This window comes from Melanerpes formicivorus, unplaced genomic scaffold (assembly GCF_026170545.1).
Source record: "Melanerpes formicivorus ecotype bairdi unplaced genomic scaffold, bMelFor1.0.p_v2 SCAF_55, whole genome shotgun sequence".
Taxonomy (NCBI): Eukaryota; Metazoa; Chordata; class Aves; order Piciformes; family Picidae; genus Melanerpes; species Melanerpes formicivorus.
In genome coordinates this window covers 4461701-4473811 of record NW_027142407.1, presented here as the reverse complement: position 1 = coordinate 4473811, position 12111 = coordinate 4461701, and the positions used below count along the sequence as shown (strand labels likewise).

Sequence of the window (12111 nt, the reverse complement as noted above, 5' to 3'; positions counted from 1 at the left end):
TTGGTGACATGGTTTAGTTAGTCATGAGGTGTTGGGTAATAGGTTGGACTTGATGATTTCTGAGGTCTTTTCCAACCTTCCTGATTCTATGATTTGTGTGTGATGTATTTTCAGTTGTGGGACCAACTACATTAGCTCAGTCACCAGCACAGTGGCAGACTTAATCATCATAGAATGGTCTGAGTTGGAAGGGACCTCCAAAGGTCATCTAGTCCAACCCCCTCTGCAGTAAGCAGGGGCACCCTCACCTAGATCAGGTTGCTCAGAGCCCTGTCGAGCCTCACCAGTCAGCTTGGTTGGTTATGGCTGTTCTGTATGAGTTGTTCCATTTAAACCACAGCATGTTACATGGAAATGTCAGGTTATTTTCTATATTCAGAACAGACTTTTTTTTTTCCTCTTTTGGTGCAAGAATAAAAAGGCAGTGATTTTACTTGGTTGACAGATACCTCCATTTGTGCCATTAGAAGCAATCCCTCAGCTCCCTGTAAATGCCTTACTTTTGAAGTCTTCTTATGCATCAGGAGTTGAGATGCATTTGCACCCCAGTATTTAATTATGCCACAAGCTACACACATGCCCTGGTGGTGCTACAGCCCTTAGCCTGGAGCTGCATAGAGCATCGTCCATCTTTTCACCTCGCTTCAGCTGCTGTCTTGCAACCTCTTGTCCCTCTCCTGGGAACTCAACCAACCGCAACAAGCCCTGTATTAAATAGCAGCAGGCAGGAATAAATACGAGGCAGAGGAGAGGGCAGCTGGACGGGTGGGCCTTTCGCTCCTGCCAGGCCGCAAGGCTGGGGCTGGGGGTCCCGGCTGCCGCGGCTGAGCCCGGGGAGAGCAGCGGCCGCTGGGGGGCAACCGCCGCGCGCCGGGGAGGCGCCGCCCGCCCTACCCGGCAGCCTCGGCCAGCGCGGGCATCCCTCCCTTTGGGGTCCGCAAGTGCTCGGCACTGCGACGAGGAGAGGAGGTAAGCGGAGAGCTGGCAGGGAGGTGAAAAATGTTGGCACGGGTACGGGACCGAGCACTTTCCCGTGCCCCCCTAAATAAGAGACGTCAAAACGATTAAACGAAGGCCTCTTCAGGTACCTGGAAAGGCGCTCGTTGGTACACGTTACAGACACCTTCCCTGGCGCAGCTTCGAAATGAGTCTCTAGATCATCACTCGGGCCGCAAGTGAGCTGTTAGTGTGTGAAGACTCTCCCCCACTTCGGTACCAGGACATCCTCTTCTCAGTGGAGCAAAAGCTGAGCACCCACCCCCCTCCAGTGCGTTTTCCTCAACCAGGTACGCGTGAGGCAGGTAAGCCCACACACCGTGCACCATGGGCCAATGCGTGAAGAAAAGGTGACCCTGAAAATGGAGGCAGAGGGCAGGGTCTCCATTCCAGGGACGGAATGCACATTTGTTCCCTGTCCCCCCTATCAAAGCAAACTCACCTTCACAGCTTTATTTAGGCCTTTTATTCCTTGTAGGTTCAGAGTAGTGTATATAGATTTTCATCCCAGACACCCACATATCAACAAAAACTGGCAGACCTCATCAAACGTCTCCTTCCCCCTCTGAGTTGTCCCGCTTCAGCTTCACTTGGGCTTTATGCTGTGCTGTCTCATTTCAGCAGGGTCTCTCACAGCATCACTCGTCCGTGCCCTGATGTTTGTCGGGATAGCAGAGGGGCTGAACCATCGCTATTTTACTAATTCCAAGTGCTATTAGTTTACCTGATTTGAAGGTTAATTCTGCTTCTTTGATCAAGTTCCAAATTAATCTGTTAAACAGTTCATTTCCCCCCTCTTCAGCCTAAAAACCCCAACCTTCAGGCCGGGTGCAGGGACAAATCCAAGTCCCATTTCTGCAGAGTCTAAGCATCCATCTCCTCGCCTGTTCCCCGGGCACACCTGAAAACGGTCTGGGCGTAGCACAGGGGCCTGGAATTTCACACCGGGGGGGGGTGGGGGAGAACCACCCGCAGAAGTGGCCCACGGCGCTAGACCTGTCCCCAGCTCCTGGCTGCACAAGGTCTCCGCTGCCACACAGCATCTGCTCCCAGGGCTGACCCCCCCAACCCACTCCGCTTTGGAGGCCTTGCCCGCCTACATCGGGCCACTTTCCCTTTTAAAAGGGACACTCGGGTGTTTTTTTTCTCGTCTTCACACCTCAAGCACCCCCTTAATTGTTATTTTTTCCCCTGTAATAAATCCGCGCAGCTGCAGCTGCTCACCCGTCCCGCGCGCGGCGGTAGAGGCGCGGAGCCGGAGCGGGGCACTCCCCCGCGCAGGGCAGCGCAGCGCAGCCCCCAGCCTCACGCCGCTCTGCCTTCTCCGCGCGCCCGCCTACGCCACCCATTTCCTCCGCTCGGGCGGAGGCGGGAGAGGGCGGGCGGCGGCGCGGCCCTCCAGCACCACCCGCAGACCGAGTAGCCGCCCCGCCGCCGGCCCCAGGCCAACGCAGCGATGGAGGGCGGGCCGGGTGCGCGTGGGGCTTCTCGCCCCTGCCACCGCCTGCCTTTTTTTTTTTTTTGCCTTTTTTTTTTTTTTAGCACCCCTCCCCATTTCCCCCTTTTCTTGAATGAAGCGTGAGGCGGAGCTCTAGGAAACTACCACGCCCGGCTGCGCCGCTCGGGGCCGAAGAAGGAGCCTGCCCCTCGGGTTCCGCTTCTCCCCGCCTTTCCCCGCCTCCGCCGCGCCGCTCCGCTTCCCCCCCCGCACCCCCCCCCCCTCCGCCGCCTCCGCTGCCGCCGCCGCTGGGAGAGCTCCCCGCCCGCGCCCGCCGCTGCCGCCGCTCGGAGCCGCCGCCGCCCGGAGCCGCCGCCACCGCCGGCAGCAGCAGCGCGGAGCGCCCCGAGGAGCCGCCCGGGGCCGGCGGGGGTGCGCCGGGGCTGCGCGGGCAGCGGGCGGGCAGCGGCGCCGTGGCCGCGGTCCCCATCGGCACCAGTCACACCGCACATACGCCCCGTCCGCGCCACTCCTCGCCAGCGCCGGGGGCTTTTCCTCCTCTGATACAAAGCTGCTCGGGAAATGGCATTTCTCCCCGGAGCCACAGTCAAAAGCAGTTTTCCTTCTTTATTTTGATGAATTTAAAAATTATTTTTTTCGCTCTTTCTTGTGAAAAATAATTAGTTTCCTAAATACATACATTTTTTTTTCTTTTTTCCTTTTTTTTTTTTATTATTTGGCGTGTGCGTGTATGTGTGGGGAAGCACCGGGCTCCTGCGATCGGTGTCTGAATGAAACTACGTAAATGCCTATGTCTGTACGTTGCACTGGAGGGAAAAACGGAGCACTTCTGCGAGAGCTTGGATTCAAATGCGGTTCATCTGGTCTCCAGGATTTTCCGTCTCTTTGGGGTTGTTCACCTTCCTGGGCTGCGAGGCGGGATTTTCTAAGCTTTGACATATCTTTGAAGATGTCTGTTAAACAGAAGTCTGGAAAAAAACATTTGAAATCATAAAGATTTTTTACAATTTTTTTTTCTCTTTTTCTTTTTTATTTTCCTTTCTCCCTTTTTTTTTCCCCTTTTTTTCCTCTCTCCCCGGTCCGTTTCCCATCACCTTGGTGACTTGAAGCATCAAAGCACCCAGAACTTAACGTTGCTGAAGACTTGGGATGTTTGGGTTTTGTTCTTACAAATTTTTTTTTTAGAGGAAACTTGACAGAGGAACATATTTATAGTCCAAGTAAGTACTTTACAGAGGAAATTTAGTTTGTGTAACTTAACAGGAAAAAAAAAAAAGGCAGTGTTGGCGGTTTCTAGCTTAAAGTGTGTCGGATTAATATTCATCCAAGGCTGTTTAGCAAATCGTATTGAATTGCAGTTTTTACAGTGTGTGCTCATCTGCTCCTTCATGCCCGTGGTAGTTCAGCACCTGAGGGGAAATGCACCTGATTTTCAATCAGTAGAATCTTGTTGTTTTTTTTTTTTAAGATGTATTTCCAACAACCGAGGAGGAAATGATCCTAAAGTAAATTTGTAATAAAAGTAGTAAATGTGCACCTGGACGTAAAGTATTTGCAGCATTTTAATCCTTATTTATACCGTGCATCTCAAACCAAGGAGGAAACACTGAGAAGACAAAAGTACCTCTGAGACCCTGAGAACTCCCCCACACCACCATGAATGAAACCGTGCCCGATACAGTAACTGGATTATAATTTTTGGTGTTACTAATTTTATTACTATTGGCTGCTTTACTTTTTTGGGTTCATCCTGCTCCTCTTCTTCCTCTCTCCCTTCCTCTTGCTGCTTCCTCTTGGGAATTATGGCTCATCCGGGGAGAAGAGGCTACGATAACCGGGAGATAGTGCTGAAGTACATCCACTATAAACTCTCACAGAGGGGATACGACTGGGCTGCCAGCGAGGACAGAGCACCCTTGCCTCCAGGTCTCTCTTCTGCTGCTGCTGCTGCTGCGGTTCCTGCTGCTGCTGGGACTTCCTCTGATCACACTGGCCTGGTGCCTCCGCACCCCGAGCCCCCCGGCTCAGCTGCTGCTAGCCATGTACCCCCAGCTGAGGGGCTGCGCCCTGCACCCCAGGTCGTCCACCTTGCCCTGCGCCAGGCAGGGGATGAGTTCTCCCGACGCTACCAGAGGGACTTTGCGCAAATGTCCGGCCAGCTACACCTGACGCCCTTCACGGCCAGAGGCCGCTTTGTGGCAGTAGTGGAGGAACTCTTTCGAGATGGGGTTAACTGGGGCAGGATTGTGGCCTTCTTCGAGTTCGGTGGTGTGATGTGTGTGGAGAGTGTCAACCGGGAGATGTCTCCCCTTGTAGACAACATCGCCGCCTGGATGACCGAGTACCTGAACCGGCACCTGCACAACTGGATCCAGGACAACGGAGGCTGGGTATGTACCCTGATTGCTTGTTCTCCCTAGCTCTGGTCCACAGCCAGTGGGGCTCCAGGGTGGGCAGTGCCCAATGGGTTGCACTCGTGTTGGGGAGGAGCAAAAGGTTTGCCTGGGGGGGTCATCTGCACTGACGTGCCACAACACAACAGGCCTTTTGCCAGCTGTCAAGTTTCACCTAGTTGTGGAGTTACAGTGGAGTGGTTTGGTGTTAGGGCAACAGCTACAAGTCAGGAGTGAAAAGGATGAGGAAGACACCCTCTTCATCAGCTGTCTTGGCTCTCCTACCCTTGTCCAATCTCCCCTGCTGGTAACACCCACCTTGGCCAAGTCAAGGTCCTGCATCAGGGTGGGAAGGGGCAGCGGAGGTACTTATCCAGGTGCCAAGAGTAGGCATATCACAGCAGGTCTCAGATGTGGGGCCAGCAGGGACCATGTGTGTGCATGCATGCATCCCTGTCCTTTCGGGGTGATGTGCCAGGTAAATGCTCAATCAATACGAGATTCTGGTGTTGCAGGCAAGCAGGTGGCCATTGGTGCTGGTGTCTACAGCTGCAGTGGCAACTGGAGTGAGGTTTTATGGTATAGGATATGTCTAGTGTGAAAAATGAGTTTTTGTCTTGAGGTGAAATAAAGGTGCTGGGAGCCATGCCTGTGGGATTGTGCTGGAATATGAGTGTTTGTTGTGATCCAATGGATGACTGTTTCTGGGGTAGAGATCACCTCTGGTCAGGGCTAGCTTCAGCATCCCCTGGAGGTGTTCAAGAAACATGTGGACATGGAACTTCTGGACATGGTTTATTGGTTGTGGTGGTCTTAGATTGACAGTTGGACTTGCTCTTATTAGAGTATTTTTCCAACCAAAACTATTCTGTGATCATTCAGAAAGGGAAGATTCCCACTTGTATAAGATAGGCAGCTTTTACAGTAGTAGCCATTACCTTTTATCTTTATCTCCTTCTAAAATGAATAACCATATTGAAATTGGAAGAGTCTTTCCTTTTTCCCCATACTAATTGATATACACTAAGAAAATACAGTCCTAGCTGCTGTCCCACAGCCCAAACGTGTATGTGTAGAGCTTATGATACTAACGCTTTGGAAGAAGAAAAGGCAAAAGTTATACTGAAGAAGAAACTTTACACATGGCCTGAGAGCTGGAATAAGTGACCTCAAAATGGAGGTCAGCTAGGTTGGACACCAGCAATTTCAGATCTACTCCCTCATGAAGCACAAGGCTGTCTCAATTACACAGCACACCTTTCAGTGGCACGTGTTAAGGAATGTAAAGTACAGCATACGTGTACCTGTTAACATGGTGTGCAAACCTGATGTTTGTGAGGCATTACTGCATGAAACTCGCAGGGCTGGATCTCTTGCTGTCGGTGTTAGGCTCAGCAATGTGTCACCTGCATTGACTGACTGCTAAAAAATGAAGATACAGCCTTTTGAATCTTCCTGACTGAAGGGTATACATGTCTGAGGTTTGTACATATCTGAGGGTAGTGTCCAGAGGACATCTACTTGCTGCTGTAATGGAGGACATAAGGCTTTGGGGTCCTTTTCTCAGCAGGAATCCACATTGTGTGCCTCCCAGAGGAGTGCTGTATATCCCTGGTGACAAGTCACGTTGGAGGCAAGATTGTTCTGCTCAGCCCTGCTTCCACCAAGAAGACAAATAGATTCAAAATTCATGGGGCCAGAAGGGGGAGCAAAAAATGTGTGTGTGTGTGTGTGTTTATACACATATATACATATGTGATTTCAAATGAGGATACATACACAGACACGCATATCTGTGTGTATCTAGACACACACACACAAAATGACTCCAGTATTTTTGTGGCTCCAGTACTTCACAGCACCACAGCTGGGAGAAGGAGACGCAGTCCTTGATTCCCTGGTTCATGTCTCACTACAGAGGGTTTGTCAGCATTGGGGGCTTTTAGCAAGTGTATAACTGGGGAAAAAAAAATCTGCAAACAGTTCAGGCTTTTGGAGACCTTGGCTGGTTAAAACACGAGCAGCTTAAAGAGTTAGGGATTTTGTAATGGCACTTCTGGGCTGTCCTGCTTAACTTGTGTGAAAGTCCCCCCCTCAGGCTGGAAGCCCGTTCAGAGCGCTGGGGCTTTCTGTTTGCTCCAGAGCCAGGGAAGTTGTTCTGTTGACGCCAGTGAGCTTTGGATCAAATCTGTAAGCATGCTGGAGATGTATTGTCCTGTGGGTGTATTGTGTAAATAGAAACATAAATAATGAATAAAACGGAGAAGGTACAAAGACAGGTGTTACCAGGTGTGATTGGCCAGATGAGGCAGGTGCTGGAGCTGTTTCTCCACGGTTAGCGATACAAGAAACTTGGACTATAAACACTGCCTGCCTTTAAAAGGAAACGATGCTTCTTATTGATAGCTGTTTAGTTTTTTTATTGAGGCTTTCTATAAACAAAAGCTTCAGATTTAGGATGCATGTGATGCCATTTACTGTCACATGCTATTTGTAATATACACATGGAGGAAGATTTGCAAAATATTACCCCAGGGTAGCTTTTGCCTGTCTGGTGAATGGCTGGTACCTTTGAGCCATAGATTATTAAGCACAGGCAAAAACTTCTAGCTAGTTAGGAAGAGAAAAAGACTAACGCAAAGTTGTCAATACAGCTTTTAGTCTCTTCAGAGAGGGAGACATGGAATGGTGGATTTTTCCCTTCCTTTTTCTGTCTTTTAGGATCTTTCAGTGGAAAAGGATGCTTTAATATATACACTCAGTCTTAAGGTTGGCATTTGCACCATACCCCGTATACAAACCTTACCGAAGCATGATAAACGGCTCTTCTGAAGTAGCTGATTGCCTGGGAGGTTGTGAGGCTTTGTAGGACCTCAGCATGGCTGTCTGCAAGATCTCCCCATCACACACATGGCTGCAACAAGCAGGAGCACCTGCTGTTGTAGCCTTCTTGCTCCTTTATGTTGTGGCTCCTTGGTATGTTGTGGAGTGATAATTTTATTAGGAGCTGTGTAGTAGTGGAGAAGAGAGCATCAGAATTAGTCACAAGCATATGCTACACACCGAGTAAGCTGGACAGCACATGCTTTGAGTCTGTTGTATGGGGTTATGTCTTACGTTCAGGTCTGAAATTTGGTGACATGTCTGTCTTCTGCTTGGTCTGAATTGCTTCTGTAATGTATTCTGACAATATATTTTCAGGACATGAAGTCTTTATATTGCAAGGCAAATGAAAGCAAGCATATCAAAGGGCAGGTTGGAAGGGTGGTGGACTATAAATTTGAGGCACTGGATGTCACCGTTAATGGTTTCTGGGACTGTTAATACCCTTACAATACACGGCACCAAGGATTTGTTTGAGGAAAAAGCAGCAGATAGGGACTGCCTTTGTGGAGGCTGTACTATTAGCTTGTGGTTCTGGTGGCAAATAAATGCAGCTTTCTGAGATTTTCACGTAGGCCAGGAGACCGCAATATTGTACTTTGACTTGATAGCATCTTAATCACGTTACAAAAGAAATATGAGGAGAACCAGCTCATCTCTGCAATTTTGTGGTGCTTGGTATAATGTATGCTTTCTGATTGACAGTTTAATGGCTTCATTTCACTTTTCAGAGCCTGATGTTTTAGCTGCAGAAGGGCTGGCTTGGCAAGCAATGCAGCCGGTGTAGAGGAAATAACCATGTTTGTCTGGCAGTGATGGATTCTCTCTTTAGGCACACAGCATATAAGTGGGAGCTGTTCTCTACTCTGGGCACTTGTAGTCCAACATACAGCTTCCTCTGTGAGCTGTTCAAGAAAAAGCAAGAACATGAGATGACACAGGCACCATCCCATATATGTAGATAAGTACGTTTTTGATGTGAAGAATGTAAAGAAGCCGAGGTGAGAGGAGCAGTGTTGTGTTGAAAATACAGCCAAGAAAGCATAATTTTAAATTACTATCTTCACTTGCAAACCAGGAATGCAGTAGTCATGTAGTTTTGTCTGATACTGGGCTTTTTCTGCAGTTCTTCATTCAGTTCAAATCTTAAGGCCGGATATGGGGAAGGATTTAGATGTCCAAAGCAGAGCTTGGGTGGAATATTAGCACTTGCATCCCCGGAGTGCCTGCCTGGCCAAAACAGAGGCAGAAGTCCCCAGCTTCCTGCCATTCCTCACCCAAGCCAGCCAGGAACTTCAGCTGCCCTGAGTCAGGAATGCTGCTCAGCATGCTGCAGGGAACACTGTTCCCAACACTGTGTCTTGAAACCAGCAGGCATCCTCTGCCCGGTTGCTGTCACTTGCAAGTCATCCTTACGTGCAAATATAACTGGAGGGAAACCTCCACTGCTCCTGGCAGCTCCTTGGTTATAGCCCCTCATCTGAGGTAATGGGAGATTTGCCTTGGAAACCTTTTCCAGCCTGGGGTGTGGTTTACAGCCACATCTTCAACATCTCGGGAGGCTTTGCATGCCAGATAACTGCTGGTTTTGCTTAGGTGTCCTTCCCTTTGGCAGCAGAGTGGCTCCTTTTGCAGTGACAAAATTCCATTTGACGGAGCAAGAGCTAGGGTATCTAATTCCTGCTGTCTGATGTGTTTTCTTAGGTGGCTTTCTACAGCCAAATGCATAAATGCTTCTTGGACCAGCAACTAGACCCCAAGTTTCTTTTCTGGTTGACAGCCCTAATCACTGAACTTCCTCTCTTTTTTTTCCCATGTAAGCCATTACTTTTCTTTGCTCAGTGGCATGCCTTGAAAAGGAAGTATGGAGAGTTGCTGTGCCTTACAAAGGTGCATAGCCCTCTCATGAAGGCAAGGGATAGCAAATGTGTCTGCCTCCAGGACGGTGCTAGAGGTTGTGGGATATTGGTGTGACAGAGGGCCTTCCCTTGTGTGTGCATGGGATACCAACTGATATCTCATCCCTTTTGGGCTCTGTTCTCCTGGTGGCTTGGCTAGGCCTGCACACCATGTTGCTTCTCTTGCAAATCCCAGGCAAAACCCTCTTGCTTGTCTGGCGCGGGACAGTGCCTTGCTTGGAGCCAGATGCCCCATGTAGGAGCAGAGGTGCTTTGAGGTTTGTTTTACCAGTGACATGCAGCCTCATGACAACTCAATCCCCAGTGGGGCTAACCCCAAGTCACTGTTTGACTGGTAAAAGGAAACTATCTGAAATCCATTCAGTTAAATAAATGAATTGGCAGTTTCAAATGTTAACACCATCTACATCCTTTGCCAGTTTTTGTGGCTTTGTGGGTTTATAATCAAATTCTCAGAATATTATCAAAATATTTTTCTTTTTACTGTGCCGAAGCAAGGCAAAGAGCTAGGGGGGGAAAGAGAAAATGATTGTGATTCTTTAGTCCTTTTCCTTTGTAATAGCTTTGTTTATAACAACAAAGTTAGACTGCATATTTTCTCAGATGTTTTGTCTCTTTTTTAATGAACAAAAAATAATCTATTGCTCATGACCTTTGAAATTGCAGAACCAGGGGTCTTGATTGTGGAGATGATGTCGTTTGCCTTGATCTTGCAAAGAACCGTAAAGTTCAAACAGCAATCCTATTAAAAAGTTTTACTCTACTTTCAGTATTGAGAAAGAAAGTTAGTTCTGTGCCTGCATTAACACAGGCCTCTCTCAAGCTGCTGTGTTAGCTCTGCTGGGCAGTAAGTAGCTTAGTTTATTTGAGTATGTAGCTTGAAATTTGGAGTTGGTAATCCACAAAGAAAATCCAGTGGAATTTTTCTGCCGAGGCACAACTGTTTCTCAGATAGCAAAGCGTGCCTCTAGGAAAAGAGTCACAAGACCCATGCAATGATGTATGAAATTGCATGTAGAGCAGAAGGATCTTCTCAGCAGCCAGATACCAGGGCCTGGGCTTCCTAAGGCAGCATGGGAACTTTGTACTGCATTGCCAGCAAACATTAAGCCCTTGTGCCAAATAAAAGTGTCCTTGATGGGATGGTGAAAGGAGGTGGAGGGAATAGGATGTAGAAATGAAAGCAGCTCTCAGTTGTCACTCCAAAACCTCTGCTGTGGTTTTGGTCTCTTATGATGGTTTGTGCCTGGCACACCAGAGAGCCAGTCTTGTGCTATACTATTGCCATCAAGGGATGCCAGGCCCAGGGCTCAGGATAGGACCAGCTGAAGTGGCTGCTCTCCCTGTGCTGCTCTGTTTGTTAATGCAGTCTGCCAGCAGTCTTGCTGTGCCCTTGTCTCCACTCATACTCTGCAGCCACACCACAAGGCTAGCCTGCTGAATGTTAGCTCTGTGGTCCTACCCTGGCACTGCCAGTGGGATGGTGGGTGCTCACTCCTGACCTGGAGTCTGGGTCAGCAGCCTTAGCAGTCAAGCAGCCATAGCTAAAAACCAGTGATAGGTCTGATTAAGGTTCAACTCTCCTGTGGCAAAATGATTTATTTTTTTTCTTTTACTACTGCATTTCCATCCCTTATGGTGATCAGGCTTATGTGAAGGGTAGAATGGGGCAGGAGTGAATGTACAGCCATGTGCTTCATGGCGTGCTGGCCAGGCACAATCCCTGCTCCCGTTGTATGTGTGCTTGTCTGTCTGCTTCATGGAGGGCTGGCGGTCCCTGGGCTTTCTGCAGGCCTTTCTAACCATCCCTTTCCATCACCACTGCTGGCACTGGGAATTGAGTGAGTGTGGGATGTAGTTCTTCGTGCTGCCTCGCAGCCCTCAGATACAGTGTGTGCAGGATCCATCCCTTCCCACCTCCCTCCCTGGCCTGTTTTATTTTCCTTCACACCCTTGGGAGAGTGAAGCCCAATCCTGTTTGGTTTGTTGTTTTTTTCCAAAATAATTTATTTGTGAGCACCTGGTGGCTGCTGTCCTGCTGGTGCAGTAAGAATGATAACAACACTTGCTGTTTGGTGGCAGCAAAATACTGACTATTTCTGAGGGCAGTACTGGCCTGGTTTATTTTCCATTTCATCTATAATGATTGATGGATGAAGGTATGCAGTGCCACTGGCTTTCAGTCTCTTTAACAATCTTTTTTTTGATTGGTAGTTTGTTTTGTTTTGTATTATTTTGGTTGGTTGGGTTGGTTGGTTTTTTACTCTCCTGAAAGCCTATGAAACCAGATGACTTTTCTAAAAGCATCTAAACCCTAATTTTCTGTTACAGTAGTGTTAGGTTGCTCTCATAGTTATTGTATATTGATAGACTTTGCTAAATCTTCCTCACTGAAAAGTTCTTTGCAGGTTTCTGGGTTTCACGGTTAGTGAGTAAGAAAACAAATCTGATTGTAAAGTGT

The 12111-nt window shown here is 48.6% G+C and overlaps 1 protein-coding gene across 1 annotated transcript in view; it reads left to right on the top strand.

Moving 5' to 3' along the window:
• Positions 1-2780: 2780 nt before the first annotated feature.
• Positions 2781-12111, top strand: part of BCL2 (BCL2 apoptosis regulator) — a 112898-nt gene continuing 103567 nt past the window's right edge. The window contains exons 1-2 of the mRNA XM_068161017.1: positions 2781-3675; positions 4053-4845. Of these exons, the coding sequence (XP_068017118.1) occupies positions 4258-4845 (588 nt within the window). The 5' untranslated portion in view covers positions 2781-3675; positions 4053-4257. The remainder of the gene's footprint in view (positions 3676-4052; positions 4846-12111) is intronic.